The sequence below is a fragment of the Sus scrofa genome, chromosome 6 (assembly GCF_000003025.6).
Source record: "Sus scrofa isolate TJ Tabasco breed Duroc chromosome 6, Sscrofa11.1, whole genome shotgun sequence".
In the NCBI taxonomy this organism is placed as follows: Eukaryota; Metazoa; Chordata; class Mammalia; order Artiodactyla; family Suidae; genus Sus; species Sus scrofa.
The window spans coordinates 57,109,709-57,133,284 of NC_010448.4; the positions used below are offsets into that span (position 1 = coordinate 57,109,709).

The following is a 23,576-nucleotide window of genomic DNA, read 5'->3' on the forward strand; positions in this document are numbered from 1 at the left end:
GCATTGTAATTCAGAAAGAATCCTGTTGCCACACCATCCACTCCCAAGAGTAGGTGACTTCAGGGTAAAACATTCCTGGATAAACTGTGAGTCATGCCACCTACTCATTCTTCCTCATACGGATTTTTTTTTTTTTTTTTTTTTTTTCCTAGACGTGTTTACCCCTTGATATGAAAGAAAAGCTCTTTAGGAGTTCCCATCATGGCTCAGCGGTAACAAACCCGTCTAGTATCCATGAGGACACGGGTTGATCCCTGGCACTGCTCAGTGGGTTAAGGATCCTGTGTGGCTGTTGGGTAGGCCGGCAGCTGCAACTCTGATGTGACCCATAGCCCGGGAATTTCAACATGCGGCCCTAAAAAGACAAAAAAAAAAAAAAAAAAAAGAGAGAGAGAGAGAAAGAAAGGAAGAGAGGAAGGAAGAAAGAGGAAGGAAGGAAAGCTCTTTTCTGATTTGAGACTTTGCAGAATCTGTGGTTGGAGCATTCTACTGTAATAGTACCTCTACCTAAGTTTGGCAGAGGTGAATATTGTAGTTCCATCTGTGCTCGAAAACGTATGTTCTTTAGCCTTCTAGCACAGGGTTTAATATACGTACCCAGACCAAACAAAGTCATTGTTTTCAGAATCCGCTGGCACATGGCCATTGATCTCCACCTCTAGCGCCGCCTCTAGCTCCGAGCTACAGCCAAAGGGGAAGCAGGATAAGAGGTCTCTGTATCACTGCGGATGCAAAGGAGCTGCGGGCAATCCCCAGTGGTCAAGCACCTAGGAGGCCACCGGGACAAAAGCTGCCCTCAAGAGTGCACCCTCTACTGGAGGGGCAAAGAAACCTCATTACAGGCCAGCTCTGGTGGCACTCCGTGTAATCTGACGCTACCACATTTCCACTAAACTTCCTTCCCTCCCACCCTCCCTCCCTTCCTTTTGTTCTTTCTGCTGCACTGGCGATGCATGTAGAATTTCAAGCCCAGGGATCAAGCCGGAATGTCAGGAGTGACTTCAGCCACTGCAGTGACAACACCAGGTCCCTAACTCGATCCACCACAAGAGAACTCCCGAAAGTCCACTGAACATCTGATTCGAAAACTTCGTGTCAGCATTGGAAATGGATCAGAAATATCAAATCAGATCTAGGCTTCGAGTGCAGCTATTGGTGCTTTGCAGGAAGCAGGTGAGGCCTATCTGGTTGGCCTTTTTAAAAACACCAACCTGGAGTTCCCGCCATGGCGCAGTGGTTAACGAATCCGACTAGGAACCATGAGGTTGCGGGTTCGGTTCCTGCCCTTGCTCAGTGGGTTAACGGTCCGGCGTTGCCGTGAGCTGTGGTGTAGGTTGCAGACGCGGCTCGGATCCGGTTGCGTGGCTCTGGCGTAGGCTGGCAGCTACAGCTCGATTAGCCCTAGCTGGAACTCCATATGCCAGGACGCCAAAATAGCAAAGACAAAAATAAAAATAAAACACAACCTGTGTGCTAGCCATGCAGTGCACATTTGCCAAAAGAGTTCCTCGTGTGCAGTGGTTGACAATCCACTGGAGCATGGGTGCGGTCGATCCCGACCTTCTCAGTGGTTAGGTCCGGCATTGCGTGAGTGTGGTGTAGGTGCAGCGCGGCTGATCCCGCGTTGCTGTGGCTGTGATGTAGGCTGGTAGCTGTAGCTCCGATTTGACCCCTAGCCTGGGAACCTCCATATCCTGCGGGTGTGGTCCTAGAAAAGGCAAAAAGACAAAAAATTAAAAAAAAAAAAAAAAGGTACCTAAGTATAAGATTAGAAGTGCAAAAACAAGGGACAGAGATGAGGTATTGGCAGTTCTTCCATTTTCATTTGCATGTAATTTTTAACACAAGTGCAAGGACGTGAAACATTTAACGCAAGTTCAAATGTTTCAATGAACAAATTTCAACAGTTCAGCTTCATAACAATTATAAATAAACCTGTTACACTTTTTCTGGACACAGCATTTGCATTTTTAAAAACAATTAAATTTCCCATCGACTTCAACTTAATGGTTTTTTTTTTTCTTTTTTTGCTTTTTAGGGCTGCACCCGAAGCATATGGAGGTTCCCAGGCTGGGGTCCCACTGGAGCCACAGCAGCACCAGATCCAAGCCCCACCTGCGACCTACACCACAGCTCACAGCAATGGCAGATCCTTAACCCACTGAGTGAGGCCAGGGATCGAACCTGCAGCCTCATGGTTCCTAATCGGACTGGTGGACAACTGAGCCACGACGGGAACTCCTGTTTATAGGTTTTTTAATCACACTGTGGATTCCATCCATTCGTCATACAATTCTAAGTTGTCTTACATGTAAGCACATGTTTTTAATGTTTGTCTTCTGTGCTGTTCCTGTAAGTTTGCTACTGAAATACATTAACCTATTTTCAAAAATCATTTTTCACATTTTCAATCATTAACGATTTACATCTGCTTCTTAATATGACCGGAAACATATTTCAAAATCTACTGTGATTGAGGGACTGTCCCTTTTTCTTTTTAATCTGTCCACTTTGTGCTGCCTTAAAATTATTAAAACCACGAAATTCTCCATGAACAAAATGGATTCGTGACTTCTACGTATAATTAACTTCTGTAGTGTTCTGTGATGAATGAAATTGCAAAGCTCCACCACCAACTCCGAGCTGAAAGGTCTTCCTTGCAAACATGGCTAGTTACCAATACTTTCTAAAGGTCCTGAAACCCATCCCAGCCGCTGGATCTTTTATAAATGTGATAATATATCATCTTGTATTCACAGATATGCAGGCCAGAACAGTCTGCTCGTCTGTATGTGAAAATATTTAAATTTCCATACCCAACCATCACCATATTTGACACAATTACCATTTCCCACTTCCTGTGAATGAAATCCTTCACATGTAAGGATGTGAGAAAACATCATTTGCAGTAGATGGAAACAGACGTTGTCCTAAAAATTACTGAGTGTAGAAATGAAATTATTTCATAGCTGATCATCTAGTTCTACTTTCTAAAAAGTTCATACTAAAGAGACTGTAACTCCCTACGAAATGCCCTTAGGAGTACTGCAAAACGGATAATATTTTAGGTAAAAATAAATCTCAATATCTTCATGTTTTACAGGCCGTGTTATCTATGTTTGACCAAACATTCTGAGGTAAAGAACAGAGAAAAGAGAGAAAATATATTACAATCTTGAAACTAAAAGTAAACAGTCTGGAGTTCCCATCGTGGCTCAGTGGTAATGAGCTTGACTAGCATCCGCAAGGACACAGTTCGATCCCCGGCCTCATTCAGTGGGTTAAGGAGCTGGTGTTGCTGTGAGCTCTGGTGCAGGTCACAGGTGCGGGTCAGACCCCAAGTGGCTGTGGCTGTGGCTGTGGACCAGGCCTCCGCTGTGGCTCCAATGAGCCCCCTAGCCTGGGAACTTCCATGTGCTGCACATGCAGCCCTAAAAAAGACTAACAACAAAAAGCAAAGAGTCTACCATCAAAATGAATGTATAATTTTAAATTCCTCCACATTTTTTTTTTTAAGGGCTGCAGCTGTGTTATAGTAGGCTGTGTTCTCAGGTTAGGAGTCGAATTCGGGCTGCAGCTGTCGGTGTACACAACAGCCACAGCACCTCAGGATCCAAGCTGCGTCTGTGACCTACACCACAACTCCCAACAACAGATCCTTAACCCAGTGAGCGAGGCCAGGGATCGAACCTGCATCATCATGGATGCTAGTGGGATTTGTTTCCACTGAGCTACAACAGGAACTCCTACATTTAGGTACTGAATTAACTACATTATGATACGAACGAGCTGTTCTCAAAGGTATTTGAAGGTGATGCGTAAGTATGGAACAGAGTAAGTATTTTAAAGAACACAGTTCTCATTAAAAGGAAAATTAACGGGTCTCTCTTTACTGTACCTACACAAGACAGTGGACATTAAGCAAACTTATTTTGGCAATCACTTCACGGTACCTGCGGGTCAGCCCATTCTGCTGAACAGTTTAAAGTTGATCTATGTCAATCGTAAGACCCGGATGGGGGAAAGATGGTTTTAAAAAGACAATAAAATGCTTCAGCAAAAAATAAAGGACAATGCAATGAATGACAATTTTGAAAACTTACTGCTCTTTTGTTCCAAGGCATGCAGAAGTTCCCAAGCCAGGGATCACACCCAGAGCACAGCAGCATCCCAAACTGCTGCAGTGACAATGTCAGATTCTTAACCCACTGAGCCACTCGGGACCTCAACTAACTGCTCTAAAAACAATGGTTAGTAACCTGAGGTATCCCACGCCACACAGAGTCCCAGCTTCAAACCCCAGGTCTTGTCCTTATGAGTCTCTGGAACTGAGCACAGTGGTGAAGAGAAATGGGAATGCCATTCCCTATGGAGGTGTCCCTATGATACCTCACAATTTATTTTTTCCCTTTATTTTTTAAGGACCACCCCTGAGGTTGTCCTAAATTCCCAGGCTAGGAGTCCAACTGGAGCTGCAGCTGCCGGCCTACACCACAGCCACAGCAACGCAGGATCTGAGCCATGCCTGCCACCTACGCCACAGCTCGGATCTGGCGCTGCTGTGGATATGCTGTGGGCTGGCAGCCGTAGCTCTGATTGGACCTCTAGCCTGGGAACCTCCATATGCCATGAGGGCAGCCCTAAAAACCAAAAGAGAAAAAAGAGAGAGAGAAGGGACAAAAAAGACGCTCTATTAGCCTCAATTTGCACAGGAAGCAGCGGGACCCAATGGTACCTCCAACTGGCCAGTAGCAGAGACTGGATTCCCAGGGTCACGACTCACGGCCCAGGCTCCTCTACTACAGTATCTCTGAACACAGTCCCCACGCTGCGACGTTAGTCCCTCCCACGGCCCGGCTCCTCCAGGACCCAGCGAGAGCTTTCCGCCCCACCGCCCTCTTTACCTACGGTGCCACCACACCGCCATCCCGTCTGGCAGCAGCCACACATCTGCCGCTGGTAGCGAGGAATGTGTTTTGTCTTCTGTTTCTTAGATTTCACCCGGGAGGTCACAAAGGCATGTCTTTCAACATCCCACTTATTTCACTTGGCAAAATATCCTCTACATCCATGTTGTTGCAAATGGCAAGAATTATTTTTTAGAAATAAGTAATACACCAGTGCCTGTGTACACACACACACTGCATTTCCTCTAACGACTCATCTACTGATGGCCACTCAGGTTGCTTCTATATCTTGGCTACTAGAAATAGCACTACAATGAATACTCAAGTGCTTCTATCTTCTCAAATTAGTGGTTTTGGTTTTCTTCCAGTAAGTACCCAGAAGTGCAGTATCTGGCTCGTACGATGACTTTTTTAAACGTCTGAGGAACTTTACAATGTTTTCAATAAATGTTGCACCAACTTACAACGCCAGCAACAGTGCAAAACAACATCCTTGCCAAGACTTATTTGTTGGTTTTGTGATAAATACCCATCGTAATGAGTGTGTGCGGTGGTATCTCATGGAGCTTTTGATCTGCACTTCCCACGTGGTCAGCGATGCTGAGTATCTTTTCCTGTGTCCGATGGCCATCTGTATGCCTTCTTTCTCTTGGATAGAATCCCGAATGTTGAGCAAGGCTTGAAAACACGCATAAACCTCGTCTGAATCTATTTTTGAAGCTGCTTTCTATAATAAAATCTCTGATGATCTGTAAACATCGAGCTTTGAAAAAAAGGGTTGCCACATGTGAGACTTCTGTCCGTTTTCCGAATGTACTTTCAGATGCCTGGTGAGGCTTGCAAGTTGCGTATAAGCTTTGCCACACTCATGACATTTGTAAGGTTTTTCTCCAGTATGGATGGTTTTGTGTTGGGTAAGATATGAATGCCTCGTGAGGGCTTTGCCACACTCATCGCATTTGTAAAGTTTCTCTCCAGTATGAGTTCTTTCATGACCCCAAAGTTGCGACCGTTCAATAAAAGCCTTCCCACATTCATTACACTGATAAGGTTTCTCTCCTGTATGAATTCTCTGGTGTGCTATGAGATTTGAACGCTGGGTAAAGTGCTTGCCACACGCATTGCATTCGTGTGGTTTCTCTCCAGCATGCATTTTCTGATGTCTGCTAAGGTGTGAAAACTGGCTAAAAGCTCTGCCGCATTCATCACACTTGTAAGGTTTCTCACCGGTGTGCATCCTCTGGTGATTTGCAAGGTGTGAATTTCGACTGAAGACCTTGCCACACACATCGCATTTGTAAGATTTCTCTCCAGTGTGGACTCGCTGGTGTGTGGTGAGGTGTGAATACTGGTTAAAGGCTTTGCCACAATCATCACATCTGTAAGGTCTCTGTCCAGAATGAATTCTCTTGTGATTTGTGAGGTTTGATTTTTTGTTAAAAGCCTTCCCGCAGTCATGGCAGCTGTATGGTTTATCTCTAGTGTAATTTTTCCTGTACTGTGCAGGTAACAAAGTGTTTGTTGCACTAGGAATTCTATGCAGGGGTGAGGAACTGTTGTTGACAGACGTCTCCACTTGACCGTGTTCATACATTGTCTCCTCAGCTGGAAATCTCTGCAGTTTGGCCACCTCTGCCTGCAGCCTTCCTCCAGTTCTCCTTTCCAGACGCCTGATACTTTTATTTCCAGCAAGGCTTATGTTATTTTTCATTTTTAACGGATTTTTTACAAATGGCTGGTCATGCTTGACACAGTCACATGGATGACTTCTTACAAAAACATTCTGAGAAAAATGAATGAAGGATTTATGATCCTGATCTTCTCTAGGTCTGAGATTTTTGTTATGGGTCAAAAGCACTTCTTTATAATGTCCTGCATCACATCCCCACTCGCTCTCACACTCAAGCATATTTTCACAGACTTCCTTGAGGTCACAGTCCTTGATGCCTCGACTCTCATTTCTTTCCAATATCACTAGATGGCCTAATTCTCTTTTCTTCATGTCCTCTCTTGGTGCTAAGTTGATCCTAAGTCCAGGAGGATGGCTTCCTATGAAAGAGAGTTGGAAAATAAATATGTTACAGTGAATTAGAGCATTACACAAAAAATAATACGAATGTAGAAGTTTCTCAAGCATGATCTTTAGACAGGACAGTGATACACAGTTTTTTTAAATTTATTTTTATATTTTTCCCTTATTAGTGCTTTCTCTGATCTTGGATAATAACATTTCAAGCACACACTACCTATTACACATTTTTTTGGCCATATAACTGGATAGTTAAATGACACTCTGCAGTTAGAGAAGTGATCTATCTAAGGGCTTATAGAACTAGAGGAATGAAATCATAATTGAGCTTTCAGTCTTCTCTAATTAAACCTTATGAGAATGTGTTTAATAACATGTGAGTATAGTGTATGAATAAAATTCGGTCTGCACATCACAGTAAGAATTGATAAAAACATTTTCATAACCCATGATAAACCCAGCAGGTAAGTTAGTAAATAATCGCAGTTATGCAAAACAATGGCCTCTGGAGTTCTAAAAGCTTCTTTCATAAGTCCCAAAAAAGAATTTACATTCCAGAAAGAATACACAATAGGAAAAATTTTTAAAAGGTTGATAAGCACTGGAGTTCCCGGCGTGGCTCAGTGGTTAACAAATCCGACTGGGAACCATGAGGTTGCGGGTTCGATCCTTGGCCTTGCTCAGTGGGTTAAGGATCCGGCGTTACCGTGAGCTGTGGTGTAGGTTGCAGACGCGGCTCGGACCCCACGTTGCTGTGGCTCTGGAGTAGGCCGACGGCTACAGCTCCGATTCGACCCCTAGCCTGGGAACCTCCATATGCCGCGGTTGTGTCCCTAGAAAAGGCAAAAAGACAAAAAAAAAAAAAAAAAGTTGATAAGCAAGAAATTTTGAAATACCAGGTTCAGGTAAACACCCATATGTATAAAGTTTAAGAATTAGGGAAATTAAGGCGTTCCTGTCATGGCTCAGTGGTTAACGAACCCGACTAGGATCCATGAGGATGTGGGTTCAATCCCTGGCCTTGCTCAGTGGGTTAAGGATCTGCTACTGCCATGAGTTGTGGTGTAGGTTGTAGACGCAGCTTAGATCCCGGGTTGCTGTGGCTGTGGCGAAGGCCAGCAACTGTAGCTCCAATTCCAATTCAGCCCCCAGCCTGGTAACCTCTACATGCCGCAAGTGCGGCCCTAAAAAAAAAAAAAAAAAAAAAATTAGGGAAATAGCTATCTGAAATCTCAATCATGAAAACATGCCTGCGGTTCTATAACAGCCAGTACATACTTCAACTACCCAACTAAAGAGTAACATTTAACCATTCAGTTATACGGCAAAAAATAAATGTAACATATAATGCATGATTTGAAAATTTGTTATCTAAGGACAGAGAGAGCACTCACACAGAAAAAATTTACAAAAAGACAAGAAGCAACGAGTTCCTGTTTTGGCTCAGTGATAATGAACCTGACTAGTATCCATGAGGATGTGGGTTTGCTCTCTGGCCTTGCTCAGTGGGTTAAGGATCCAGTGTTTCCATGAGCTGTGGTGCAGGTCACAGACAAGGCTCAGATCCTGCAGTGCTGTGACTGGTGTAGGCCTGCAGCTGCAGCTCCAATCTGACCCCTAGCCTGGAAACCTGCATATGCCACGGGTGTGGCCCTAAAAAGCAAAAACAAACAAACAAGAGGCAAAATATAACGTGGGCCAAGGTCAGTCTCTGATACCCATGACCCCAAAATGGCATAACTAGCAACTAAAGGTAACTTTTCAGTCCTTACTATCTGCCATGCACTATTTCCAGCCCTGTAACAGCATTAACTTATTTAATTCTTCTAGAGGTAAATCATCACGGTTTTTCATATAAAAGTAAAGGACCCACATGCCTGTACATCTATCCCTAACTCACCCAGAAAGCAAATTTAAGAGCCAAGCTTTGAACCTGGGTGTGCAGAATAAGATGCCAAGTTCATAACTATTACGCAGCATCCCCCCCATCCCAGCAGCACAGATTTCGAGACGTCCCAGCCAATGACCGTGTCATACAGGAAAGGGATTATGTCGCTTGACGGGTGACTGTCCTGGGAGTCCCAGCCGACAACCGAGTCCTGTTCTGCTCGTGCAACGTCTGCACAGAAACCAGGCGATGCTGTCGATCTGAGCAAACGGTACTGTGTGTGAGCAGAGGGCCTTTCCTTACGTGCTGTGTGCCGGGGAGGGGGGTCGGGAAGAGGGGGTCCTTCGGAAACAGGGGAGCCTGGCTGCTAAAAGTGAACCTACCCCTAGGGGGTCCCAAGAGCGGTCACTCAGATCCATAAGAACCGGAGGCGAGGCCAGGACTGGGATTTGGTAAAGCGAGAGTGGAAGTCGTGGGCAGTGTGGGAGCAGCGCTTGTGCTTGCAGATCTGTGGGGCTGGACGGGGCTGGAGCAGCTGAGACCCCGACCTTGGAAAAGACCTGCCACCGCAAGAGTCGTAACCGTGACTCACGCTCCAGGCACTCGTGATGGAGCACGACGGCGCATACTGTGAGAAAAAGCACGTATGTGTGCACGTGTGCCTGGGTCACTTTGCTGTACAGTAGAAACTGACAGATACGGTAAACCAACTGTAATGGAAAAATAAAAATCATTTAAAAGCAAAATTAAATAAAATGGGGATAACAAAGCCTAAAAAAAAAAGTTAACTTATTCCTATGGAAACTAGACGGTGGGTTTGGAGGCCATGGGGAAGGTACTAGAAAGGGAGTTAGTGTGCTGTTAGGGGAAGGCCGGAGGTTTCCATCTAGTCCAGTATTTGCTCTAAAAATGATGAAACAGGATTTCTTTTTGTGGCTCAGCGGGTTAAGGACCCACCCTTGTGAGGATGTGGGTTCGATCCCTGGCCTTGCCCAGTGGGTTAAGGATCCAGTATGGCCATGGATGTGGCATAGGCTACAGCTGCAGCTCTCACCCCTGGCCCGGGAACTTCCACATGCCGCAGGTGCAGCTGTAAAAAGGAAAAAAAAAAAAATCGTATTTGTTGAAAATGAATGAAGATGTTCCCCGGTGACAAAGCAGGTTAAGGATCTGGTGGTGTCATGGCTGTGGCTTGGGTCACTGCTGTGGTGAAGGTTTGATCCCTGGCCTGGGAACCTTCCCAGGTGCGCCCCCCAAACCCCAAAAAAAAGGTGACGGATGGCACATACACAGGATGAACAAAACATCATGAACAGTAGTTGCATTGGCCTTGAAGGTATGAGGCCATGAACTTCAATAAATCTTCTCCTTAGTAAAACTCCTGCCCCTTTTATTTCTGGCTCAAAGGCAACAATTATATTATGTTCTACGCACGTGGTCACCCTGCTCCAGGAAGGCTCGAGGACTAGAAGGACAGCTGGAGGCCCGTACTTGTCAGGCTCCCCGATACTTTGTTTTAGGACCTTGGACGTACTGAACCCTCTACCCAGTGGCTTCAAGAGCCACTTCTGTACACAGAGCAAGAAAATATTGTAACGTACATCATTCAGTGTTTTTTTTTTCAAGAATTTGCTCTTGAACAGTAAGCCCCTTCCATGGAAGTGTCCACCCTAAGTTGCCTACCAGATAGAGGCAGGTTTATCACAGCAGAGAGGAGTTGAACCTTGAGACCCCTGGGTTGTGCGTTTCAAAAACAAGTTTCTGCAGCAAAAAATCTCAGGAGAGAGTAAGAAATCAGAATGCCTAAGGTCCTTCCATGTTCTGGTACCAGACAGAGCTGGAAAAGGGAGAAAAATACACGATGTGGGAATGAAATAAAACAGTCAAATTCTCTGCGGGGTTCTTGAGAAGGGGTTGTGTGCTGCCCAAAGGCTGGAAGGGGGAAGGCACAGGCTGAGACACTCGCAGGGAGCAATGAGAACGGAGCGGATCGCAGGGTCTAGTCTCTGTATCACTGCCAAGAATCATTCTCCCAGGAGCCAGCCCATCCCCAATGACTCACATGTGGCCCACAGACAACTACGGCGGCTTAAGGGCCTGAAGAGGCAGAGCCGGCCTGACGTGGCCCCGTGAAGTTCCACGGAGCTCTGGGTACAACAGAAGAGCAGCTATATTGTTTGTCTCTCCCCTGAGACGTTCTCCCAAAACTATGAAATGCAAATGGCAACGAAATAGGTCCTGAGGTCAGGCCTACAGAGAACTTAGCTCTGATCTGAAGCAACCAAAAGCCGGGAGAGATCAAGGGGAGAGAGGACTCTGGGAGAGTCATTTCCCACCCACTCAAACCAGGACATCACAAGTGGTCAGAGGGGGAGTTTCCGCCTCGGCCAAGAGCTGCAGCTCCGATTCGACCCCTAGCCTGGGAACCTCCATATTCCTCAGGTGTGGCCCTAGAAAAGACAAAAAGACAAAAAAAAAAAAAAAAAAAAATTTAATGGAGAATCTTGTCCTGTGCCCATCTGAGCTCTTATATTTGTGTTTACATCTAAATACATTCTCACCTCTCAGTATTTTTCCCTATTTTCACTTCACTTTCCACACATCAGGGCTCTTTCCTCTGTTCCATAATGAAGATAATGCTCCCCTCAAAAGAGATTTCCATTTATAAAGAAAAACAAAACCTGACATGCTAGACTCAGTTCTTTGTTCAGCTAAGAAGAAAGGATACTGCAGATGAATCTAGCAAGGTATTTCAAAAATTAGTCAACTGACTGCCTCCTTAATGCTCAGAGATTTTTTTTTTTTTTTGTCTTTTTGCCTTTACGTGAGCCACTCCCGAGGCATATGGAGGTTCCCAGGCTAGGGGTCGAATCGGAGCTGTAGCTGCCGGCCTACGCCAGAGCCACAGCAACTTGGGATCCGAGCCGCGTCTGCAATCTACACCACAGCTCACGGCAACGCCGGATCGTTAACCCACTGTGCAAGGGCAGGGACCGAACCCGCAACCTCATGGTTCCTAGTCGGATTCGTTAACCACTGCACCATGACGGGAACTCCGCTCAGAGATATTTTTAATGTGTAGATACGTAGCTCTCTTCCAAGAACTACTGAATCAAAAGCTCAGTGGTCAAACCACAGAATGAGATATTTTTTAAAATGTGGCATAAGGTTTTCTGACTGCTGATGTCCTACAAACCCCACTCATCAAGCCTGTGCTGAACTTCAGAAGCAGCAAGAAGTCAGAGTTAAAATCTATATCGCGAAGCCTTTCATTCTGAATCCAAATACCTTCCAACACAAGGATCTGAAGCTTTCACAAGCATGTACCGGCTCGCAAGACGTCCACACGAGAAAATTCAAAGAGAGACAAAAGCAGTTACCAACTCCCGGAGGAAAGCGATGCTCCCCCAGGGAGAGCAGGTTCCTGCAGGTCTCCAGCATCACGTCCCTGTACAAGGCCCTCTGCGCAGGGTCCAGGCAGGCCCACTCCTCCTGGGAGAACTCGATGGCCACGTCCTCCAAGGTCAATGGTCCCTGAAAGGAAAAACCCGTTTCACCAGGTGGACCAGGTGACAGATGTCTGACACCAACTTACAGAAGCAGAGATGTAAGGACTGACCTGGCTCCAGTGAATGTTCTGACTGATCCATGTAAGGTAGTTTTATGTTATGGTCACCCTGGAGGCACATGAATGTTCCCTCATGGATACCAGTCGGGTTTGTTAACTGCTGAGCCATGACGGGAACTCCCAGGTAAGATACTTTTGAGCACGTTACCTGACTCCAATTTTGTTTTTAACTGAAGGTGAAATTCATGTAACATAGAGGTAGCCACTTTTAAAGTACCGCTCAGTAGCATTTAGTACATTTACAAGTTTATTTTTTGGGTTTTTTTTTTATGGCCACACCTGCAGCATATGGAGGTTCCCAGGCTAGGGGTCCAACTGGAGCTGCAGCTGCTGGCCTACACCACAGCCACGGCTACGCCAGATCTGAGGCTCATCTTCGACCTACAGCACAGCTCACAGTAACACCGGATCCTAACCCACCAAGCAAGGCCAGGGACCGAACCCACGTCCTCATGGATATTAATCAGATTCATCTCCAATGAGCCACAATGGGAACTCCAAACAATGCTGAGGAGTAAACAGCACCACTATCAAGTTCAAAAATGTTTTAAGCACCCCCAGGGGAAATCCTCTGCCCTTTCAACAGTTGCCTCCCTCTTCCCCATTGGCCCTCAGTCCCTTGACACCTCTAACGCTTTGTCTCCATGGCTGTACCCCTTTGGGATATGTGCATGTAAATGGATTGCGATGACACGGGACCTTCTGTCAGGCTTCTTTCCCTTCGAATAATGTTTTTAGCTCATCCAGGCTTAGCATGTATCAGTATTGCATTCCTCTTCACGGCCAAATAATACTCCATTGTCTGAGTACACCGCACTGATTCCCCCATGGACATGTGGGTTATAACCCACTTCTGTCTGGTATTAATAGTGCCACTGAAAGTTTCATGTAGAAGTATGTTTGGGAGTTCCTGTCATGGCTCAGTGGTTAGCGAATCTGACTAAGAACCAAGAGGTTGCGGGTTCAATCCCTGGCCTTGCTCAGCGGGTTAAGGATCTGGTGTTGCTGTGTTGCTGTGAGCTGTGGTGTAGGTCGAAGGTGCAGCTTGGATCCCGCATTGCTGTGGCTCTGGCATAGGCCGGTATATGTTTGACTAGCTCTTTCAATTTTTTTTGGTATATATCTAGAAGTGGAATCATTAGGTCTTTTTTTTTTTTTTTTTTTTTTTGGTCTTATTGCCAGTTCTAGGGCTGCTCCCGTGGCATATGGAGGTTCCCAGGCTAGGGGTCCCATCGGAGCTGTAGCCGCCGGACTGCAGCAGAGCCACAGCAACACAGGATCTGAGCCGCGTCTACGACCTACACCACAACTCACGGCAAGGCCGGATCATTAACCCACTGAGCAAGGGCAGGGACTGAACCCGCCACCTCATGGTTCCCAGTCGGATTCGTTAACCACTGTGCCACGACGGAAACTCCTAGGTCATATAGTTTTATTTTCCACCAGGGCTGCAACATTTTACAAACAATGTAAAACATAATTGCCCTACATTTTAACCAACACCGGTTATTTTCTGTGTTACTACAGTCATCCTATTGTATGTGAGATGATATCTCATGGTGGTTTTGATTTTGCATTTTACTACAGACTAACCTCGCTGGACATCCTTTCATTTGCTCGTTGGTTATGGCTGTATCTCCTGTGAAGAAACAGCTACTAAAGTTCTCTGACCACTTTATGACTTCGTTCTTTGTATTTTGGGGTTTTGTTTGTTTGTTTTATTACTTAATGATTTTATTACTTGATAGGTGTGCAACAACCATCACAACCACATTTGACAGCATGTTCTTTGTATTTGGGACCTTGAGGTACACAAGTACAGACCCCATACCAGATATGCGATTTGTAAATGCTTTCTCCCACTTGGTAGACTACGTTCTGACTTATGTGACAGTACCCCTCACTGTAAAAATATTAATTTTGGTGAAGATCAACTTATGTGTTTTATCTTTCTATCTTTTGCTGCCCATGTCATATCTAAAAATCCCTTACCCAAAAAAAGGAAACAAAAAATACAAAAAAAGGAGTTCCCGTCGTGGCTCAGTGGTTAGCAAATCCGACTAGGAACCATGAGGTGGCGGGTTCGATCCCTGGCCTCGCTCAGTGGGTTAAAAGATCCGGCATTGCCATGAGCCGTGGTGTAGGTTGCAGACGTGGCTCGGATCCCGCGGAAGCGGCCCTGGAAATGGCAAAAAGACAAAAAAAACAACAACAAAAAAACCAAAACCAAAAAAAAAAAAAAAAAATTCACGGCCAGTCCACAGCATGTAGATTTATCCCTATGCTTTCATTTAAGCACATTATAGTTTTAGGAGTTGCCATGGTGGCACAGCGGAAACAAATCCGACTAGGAACCATGAGGCTATGGGTTCGATCCCTGGCCTTGTTCAGAGGGTTGGGGATCCGGCGTTGCCATGAGCTGTGGTGTAGGTCGCAGACATGGCTTGGATCTCACGTTGCTGTGGCTTGGTGTAGGCCAGCAGCTCCAGCTCCAGTTAGACCCCTAGCCTGGGGACCTCCATATGCTGCAGGTGCAGCCCTAAAAAAACAAAACAAAACAAAAAACCCACACAAAAAAAGCAAAAAACCCCCATAGCTTCAGCTCTTACATTCAGACTTTGATTCATTTTGAAATGATTTATTTATACGATGAAAGGTGGAGATGCAATTTCATTCCCTTTCATTCCCTTTCAATCCCAGTTACACTCATATCATTTAAGAGACCACTCTTTTCAAATTCCCACCGTGGCACAAGTGGGTCTAGGACCCAGAGTTGTCACCGCTGCATCATGGGTTTGATCCTTGGCCCAGGAACCAGGAACTTCAATATGCGATGTGCGTGGCACAAAAAAAGAAAAAAAGACTACTCTTTTTCTTTGAATGTTTCTGATATTCTTGTAAAAAGGAATAGACTGTAGAGAGATGGGTTTATTTCTAGACTCTTAGTCTGTCACTTTGATCTATATTTCTCTTCTCATGCTGGAACTGCAGGGGTTTTTTTTATCTTTCTAAAAATTTTTTTTAATTTAATTTTTTTTTTTTTTTTGCTTTTGAGGGCCACACTCAAGGCACATGGAGGTTCCCAGGCTAGGGGTGGAATCAAGGCTGTAGCCACTGGCCTACGCCACAGACACAGCCATGCCCGATCTGAGCTGTGTCTGCGACCTACAACACAGCTCACGACAACGCCAGATACTTAACCTACTGAGCAAGGCCAGGGATCGAACCTGCATCCTCATGGATGCTAGTCAGATTCGTTTCCGCTGAGCCATGAGGGGAACTCCTGGAACTGCAGTTTTGTTTAACCCTGCTTTGCAGTCAGGTTTGAGGTTATGAGGGTAAGCCCTCCAATTCTGTACTTTTCACATTTACTTTGGGTATTTGGGGTCCGAACCAAATCCATGTGAATTATAAGTTCAGGTTCTCACTTGTATAAAAAAGGCTGCTGGGATTGTGAAGGGGATTACTTTGAATTTTTATATCACTTTGGCAAATATTGCCATCATAACCACTCTAAGTCTTCCACCCAGGATCACGAGATAGGCATTCCCGGGTTACTAGTATCCAAGAGGACACAGGTTCAATCCCTGGCCCTGCTCAGTGGGTTAAGGATCTGGTATGGCTATGAGCTGTGGTGTAGATCACAGACATGGCTGGGATCCCCAGTTGCTGCGGCTGTGGTGTAGGCCAGCAGCTGCAGGTCCAATCGGATCCCTAGCCTGGGAACCTCCATATGTCGCAAGTGTGGCCTTAAAAAAAAAAAAAACAAACAAACAAAACAAAAAACAAACAAACAAACAAAAAAACCAGGATGTTTTCTTTTTCATTGTGCCTGGGAACTTCCATATGCCTCGATTCAGCCCTAAAAAGCCAAAAAACAAAACAAACAAACAAACAGACAACAGAGCAGAAAAACAAGTCCAAATTGCGTCATTTTAGTAAAAGAATAAGAGATCAACAAATAATATGCTTGTTACCTCTGAAAGCTCCATTCCTTCTTCTTTCCTCCTTCTCTGAGCTTCTCGCAGGATTCTTCAAGGAAGATTATTCTGTGACCAAATATACCACTTAACGTTCAGCATCAGCAGAGCCCTCTGCTCTGCCACAGTGACACCAGGGGCACCTCAGCAAAGGGGGAAGACAGCCCTCTGCTGCCAAGGGAAGAGGAGGGTGCGGGAGCGATGAACTCTTCCACGGAGACCACCCGGTGAGGGCTCAGCCCTTCCTTCAGGAAGCCCTGCCCTGCTGCCCAAGCCCCCGGGCTCCTGCACCTCACTGGCCTTTCGCCCCCCGCGCTCAGCCAAGGAACCACCTCCTCCACCTGCTGGGCTCCTCCCTGGGCGGCCAGCAGCCAGTGCCTGGGTGACATGGAAGTCTGTCCCTCTTGTTCACCGGCAGCAACTCTGGAGGGCCACCCCCGCCCCAGAGCGCCCTGCCGGAGACGCAACAGCCTAGATTTCTGTCCGGAAGGGGATGGGAAACCATAAAAGGATGACACAAACTTATGGTTTATCCACGATACAGTGAGAAAGACAGGGACAGAAAAGGAGGCCTCTATCTCTGGGCCTATGCCCCTGCCTTTCTTGGTTTTTTTGTTGTTGTTGTTGTTGTTTTGTCTTCTTAGGGCCACATACGCAGCATATTGAAGTTCTCAGGCTAGGGGGCCAATCCAAGCTGAAGCTTCGGCCTACACCACAGCCACAGCAACACCAGATCTGAGCCTCATCTGTGACCTACACCACAGCTCACTGGATCCTCAACCCACTGAGCGGGACCAGGGATGGAACCCAAGTCCTCATGGATACTAGCTGAGTTCGTTACTGCTGAGCCACAACAGGAACTCTTTTGTTATCAATTTCTACTGATTAAAAGAGTTCAAGAACCAAAAAAAAAAAAAAAAAAAAAGAAGGAGTTCCCGTCGTGGTGCAGTGGTTAACGAATCCGACTAGGAACCACGAGGTTTCGGGTTCAGTCCCTGGCCTTGCTCAGTGGGTTAAGGATCTGGAGTTGCCGTGAGCTGTGGTGTAGGTCACAGATGTGGCTCAGATCCCGTGTGGCTGTGGCTGTAGGTGTAGGCCGGCAGCTACAGCTTTGACTGGACCCCTAGCCTGGGAAAATCGATATGCCACAAGTGCAACCCGAGAAAAGACAAAAAAAATAAAAAATAAATAAAAAGTTCAAGAACCCAGTCAGTAAGGAATCCAGGCCATCCCTCAACATCTGCACAGAAAGCAGAGAGGGGACGTGAGGGGAAAGTCTACTTAGTTGGACACTTCAGCTTAGAGCTCACTCATTTAGCAGATCACTTAAAGGAAAAAAGAAGCTACCAAATATGAAACGGGTTAAACTAGGTACTGGTGAAATAAGTTAGAAAGACAAATACCCTATGATATGACTTATATGTGGAATCGAAAATGACAGAAATGAACCTATCTACGGAACAGACTCATGGACAAAGAGAACAGACTTGTGGCTGCCAAAGGGGAGGGAGGTTGGGAGCGGAGTGGAGAGGGAGGTCGGGGTTAGCAGGCGTGAGCTACTACACACGGAAGAGTTAAACAATGGCACAGAGAACTACATTCAATGTCCTATGATAAACCATAATGGAGGAGTTCCCGTCGTGGCCCAGCGGAAGTGAATTTGACTAGCATCCATGAAGGTGAAGGATCGATCCCAGGCCTCACTCAGTGGGTTAAGGATCCAGCATTGCGGTGAGCTGTGGTGTCGGCTGCAGACACAGCTGAGATCTCACATTGCTGTGGCTGTGGCAGTAGGCCAGTGGCTACAGCTCCAATTCGACCCCTAGCCTGGGAACCTCCATTTGCCATGGATGCTGCCCTAAAAAAAGAAAATAATGGAAAAGACTATTTCTTTCAAAAATGTATATGTATGTATAGCTGAATCATTTTGCAGTACAGCAGAAATTAACACAACACTGTAAATCAACAATACTTCCATAAAATATATTTTAAAAAATAAAGGCGGTTTTAAAAAGCACCATGTGGGGGAGCTCCCCTGTGGACTAGTGGTTAGGACTGACTGCTCAACCTGAGGTTCAATCCCTGGTTTGGGAACTGAGATCCCACAACAAGCAGCTACATACGTGATAACCAATCAGTTGCATTATCTGATGACAGAAATTCTTCCCCCATTTCTTGGAAGGGAAGAGAATGACCTGGAACAGACTGAGCTAAGTCTCCGCCCTCCAGAGGCATTTGGGTTGCAAATGAAGTCATCATCTGAAGCAATTATTCGAAAATGGAGATCTCTCAAATACCGACTGTTGCAACGGTCATTCTCTTCTGCGTACTTGTAAGAAGTAAACAAATTTTAAATAAATTAGCTTACAGAGACCCTAGTTAGTTCGTCACAGCTTAATTCTCCAGATTTAATCAACTCGATACTGATGACCCTGGATTTGGGTTCCCCCCTCTCCCCACCATTATGTGCTTGGTTCTCTATATACGTCTCTCTGGGTCCTTCTGCTTCTCTCCTTTGTTTCTACTCTTCATTCTGTCTCCCTCCCTCTCTAGTCCTCCTCCTCCAGCAGACTGTGTGGTCCCAATCTGTTTCCATCCCTGTCGCTGTTTCTCCCCACAGGTTCTGACGTCTCACTCACTGCATATATATCTACCTCTGTATCCCTCTCTGCTCTCCCTGGAAGGAGAAGTCGGGCGCTTACGCATCTCCCGAGTGAGGTCGTTACAGGGTGGAACTGGGCGGAGGGGTGGGGGTGGGGGCTGCTGAATCGGCAGTCAGACAAAGGTTTGAGAAAGGGTCCAGAAGCAAACAGGCCGCCCGAGGTGAGTTTCTATACGGACCGAAGGCAGAACACCGGGGCCGGCCTGCGCGGGAGTGATTTTTACCAGCGTCAGACCCAGACTCCCGACACACGAAGTCTTCCGGCGTCGCCGCGAGAGCCGAAAAGGGAGGAACCTAAGCGCCGGCGCCTTCAGGGAATATAACTTACCGAGAGACCCCGCAAGCTGGGTGTGGAGAAGCAGGGCCTGCGCATAGCGCGGTAACGAACCAAAATTCCGAGACGCACACGCCCCCGTGCGCCCGTCGTTTCTCAGGAACCGCTTCCGGGTCTAAGCGACCCGCGCGTGCGCACCAGGGCAGGGCCGCCAGGGGCGCGTCTGGGTCGTTGGCAGGGCGGGGCAGCGAGGTTGCTGGTGGGCGGCAGGTCTGGCCTTTTTCTCTCGGAGAGGCTCTGCTTCTCTGCTTTGGATCCTGTGAATGGGTCTCGTGTCCTTTAGAACCAGGCCATGTGCAGAATTAGAGACGCGCGGGCCACTAATGTTGGAACCGGAGAGTTGAGAACGGTTTGGCTGAAAACACCGAGCGGAGAAGACGCGGATGCTCGGAGCCGCGAGGCTGCGACCAGGGGGACCGCTGGGACCTGGGGGCGCGGCACGAAGTTGGGGGGCGGGGCTGGATCCGGGAATTTCTGAGACACGGGGCAGTTGTGGCTCCTTATTTAATGAAGCGAAAGCCTCAATTTTAGAGTGGCTGATGGAAATCCGAGCGTGGCAGGAAGTGCAAAATTGTTTCTGTGCGGAATTTGCAATGTTATACTCCTTTTCTTCAGAACATAACTTTCCCTTCTGTTCCCCATACACTTGGAGGCATAAGAAATCACTGGGAAAACTTTCAACCCCAAACCTGTCATTGTCTGAGGAACTCCTTTGGAGACACGAGCAAGCAATTGACTACAGTCAGGCTTTTGAGAATACCGCTATTAAATAATGCAAACATTTTAATTTTTCTTTACCCTTTGACCTGTATCTCGTCACAGTATATGACGAATAAGACCATTTATTGTCATTGTGATAGGAATTTCCATTTCCCAAATACCAACATCTCTGCTGTAGGTTTTGCTGCTTATTAACTTCTCATATGCACTATGGTATGTTTCTCAATTTTTAATGTCACTGATCTCTCTCAATCAGAAATGTCTCCTACGGATAGCCGCGCCCTCTTCTCTTGTGGCTGTTCTTTTTCTTTATTCTGTATGATTTTTCTGTAACATTGCAGGCTTCAGAAACTGAGTGTCGGAGTTCCCTTGTGGCACAGTGGGTTAAGCAGTGGCATTGTCACCGCTGTGGCCGGAACCGCTGCTGTGGCGCTTGGTTCCATCCCGAGCCCAGGAAATTCCACGTGCCTTAGGCACAACCAAACAACAACAAAACACACACAAAATTGAGTGCCTATATCAGGAACAGATTAAGTTTATAAATTAGCTTTGAAAACTGACCTCATCATAATGTTGAGGGTTTTTTTACCCAGGATATGATGTGGTTTTCCATTTGTTTATACATATTGCATATATTTCAGGAATGTTTATAGTTTTTCTCACATAAGTTTTACAAGTTTTTATTAGATTTACTCACAATTGGTTTATTTCATTTCAGGTTATGCTTTTCTAATTATAGTTCTCTGCACTGTAACTTGTAAATGATTGGGTTTTGTACCTACAAACGCTGTTTTTTAAATATTTATATTCTATGATCTCCCTGGTTTATTTGTTGTAGGTTTTCTATCTTTTGTGTTTCCAGATGTTTGATTCATCACGTATGCATCATCTTCAAGCATAGTGTTATGTCTGTCTTTCCAATTCCCATGCCAGTTGAAATTGCCCTGGCCAAACTTCCAACACAATGAGAAATGAATGGGACAGGTGATCTTATGGGTTTTGTTTTTGTTTTTGGCTGCGCCTGTGGCGTGCGCAAGTCCCCAGGCCAGGGATCTAACCAGAGCCACCACAGTAACAATGCCAAATCCTCAAGCTCTAGGCCATCAAGGAAATCACAAGTATCACAGTTTAATATTGATCATCCATATCCAAACAACACACCACCTACCTGGATCCATCTTGCATTACTCTGCAATCCACCTGCATTACAATGTGTTTCCATTTCATTCTGTTTATCTCCCTACTTCTGTCTCTTTTTGTTCCTCTCTGCTCGCCTGCTATTTCTGCCCTATTTCTTCCTTCACACCTGTCCTGCCTCACTCTGCAACGTTTCTCCTCTAGTTGCTCTTGCTCCCAACCTTTCTGATTGTCCGAAATGTCCCTATGTGTCTGCCTTTTCCTACCTCCCTCTCTAGTCCCCTTTTGCCTTTCGGGTTACACCCCTTCTATCCCAGTTACACTTCCTCCCTCCTCACTCTTTGGCACCCCAGGTGGCTATGCTTCCTGCTCTCTTCCTTCCTTTGCTCTCATTATCAGTTCTTCTCGTTCTCTCCAGCACTATGTTCCGTTGGCCATTTTCCAGCGAGGTGGGAATGTGGGACAGAACGCTGGGTGTCATACATCTGGCCCAGGTCACCTCCCCCTACACGAGGTGTAGGGAAGGTGAGGGGTGGCCTGCGGAGCCGCGAGGACAGAGGGGCTGCAGGGATGGTGTCTCAAGAGAGGGCGGGCTCCAGAATCCCAGGACCAAGGCGAGGACGAGGCCTCTCCAGGGAGCCAGGCGGCTGGAGCTGCCTCCCGGGTCGAGGTGGGGGCGCAGGTTCTCTTCGCCCAGAGGACTACATGGGCCAGGGAGCAGTTTTAAGCAGGAAAATGTCCAAAAGGCGGCCTCTACATGGACCCAACGCATTAAAGCCAAGGGCAGGGACCCGCCTAAGAGCAATTTTAAACACAAAAGGGAATGCTTGGATTTATTTGAGGCGGAGAGCTGGTACGGGGGTTATCGTAATTTATTTTTTTCCCGAGCCAGGGAAGCCGCGGCAACCCCGCATCCTTAACCCACTGGGCGGTGCTGGGGGTCAAACCCGAGCCGCTACAGAGTCAACACCGGATCCTTAACCCGCTGCACCACAGGGGGAGCTCCTCGGTATGGGGATTTTTTTTTTTTTTTTTTTTTTTTTTGTCTTTTTTGCTATTTCTTGGGCCGCTCCCGTGGCATACGGAGGTTCCCAGGCTAGGGGTCGAATAGGAGCTGTAGCCACTAGCCTGCGCCAGAGCCACAGCAACGCGGGATCCGAGCCGCGTCTGCAACCTACACCACAGCTCATGGCAACGCCGGATCGTTAACCCACTGAGCAAGGGCAGGGACTGAACCCGCAACCTCATGGTTCCTAGTCGGATTCGTTAACCCCTCCGCCACGACGGGAACTCCGGGTATGGGATTTTAGAGTCAGTAGTCACACGGAAATCCTGCTGAGGAGTAAACAGACGGAGAAGCACAGACTTACAATAGAAAGAAACTTACACGCCCCGGTGTGACCTCTGCCCCACACCTTCCGCCTCCGGTAGAGAACTGCGCCTGCGCAGCGTGAGTGGGCGGTGCCCGGGGTGGGGCCTGGGCGGAGCGATACTTCGAGGGGCGGGGCGTGGAGGTTCCTCGGAGCTGCGCAGGGAGCGCGGGAGGGCGGAGCGAGCAGTGGGACCCGCGTCTCTATGCTAAGCTCCAAAGGTGTTGAAAGTGCCTCAGTGGCTTTTTCAGTGACCAGGAAGCTAAGAGATCCCTGCCACACCATAGCTACTCGATTTAAAATATCCTTTTAATTTTATGGCCACACACCCTCAGCATATGTAAGTTCCCCGGACGAGGAACTGAATCTGAGCAATAGCTGTGACCTACGCCAAAGCCATGGCAATGCCAGATTCTAAACCCGGGTCGGGATTGAAGCCGCTGTGCAGTTGGGATACTTAACCCACTGCGCCACAGTGGAACTCCATTTTTAATTTTATTTAATATTATTTTTATTTATTTATTTAGTCTTTTTAGGGCCTCACAGGTGGCATATGGAGGTTCCCAGGCTAGGGGGGTCCAATTGAAGCTACGACTGCCGGCCTACACCACAACCACAGCAATGCGGGATCCGAGCTGTGTCTGTGACCTACACCACAGCTCAAGGCAATGCTGGATCCTTAACCCACTGAGGGGGGCCAGGGATCAAACCCACAACCTCATGGTTCCTAGTCGGATGCGTTTCCGCTGTGCCAGACCGGAACTCCCATTTTATTTTATTTTATTTTTTTGTCTTTGTTGTTGTTGCTATTTCTTGGGCCGCTCCCGCGGCATATGGAGGTTCCCAGGCCAGGGGTCGAATCGGAGCTGTAGCCACCAGCCTACGCCAGAGCCACAGCAACGCGGGATCCGAGCCGCGTCT

General features: G+C 46.8%; 1 protein-coding gene across 12 annotated transcripts in view; it reads right to left on the bottom strand.

Annotated features, from left to right (window-relative positions):
- The window catches only part of LOC102158906 (protein ZNF738-like), a 46,561-nt gene extending 24,258 nt beyond the window's left edge, over positions 1 to 22,303 (bottom strand). For 10 of the 12 annotated variants that reach the window (XR_002345350.1, XR_002345349.1, XR_002345347.1 and 7 more), the window contains exons 1-3: positions 19,423 to 19,567; positions 12,205 to 12,358; positions 4,905 to 6,956 (exon numbers count right to left, since the gene is read on the bottom strand). Coding sequence is in view for 1 of the 12 variants with exons in the window: in XM_021097268.1 (XP_020952927.1) it covers positions 6,924 to 6,956; positions 12,113 to 12,358; positions 19,423 to 19,467 (324 nt within the window). In the remaining 11 variants the exon portion in view is untranslated. Of the gene's footprint in view, positions 1 to 4,904; positions 6,957 to 12,112; positions 12,359 to 16,429; positions 16,502 to 19,422 lie in introns of those variants that run through there. The other 2 variants (XR_002345351.1, XM_021097268.1) reach the window with 2 other exon arrangements.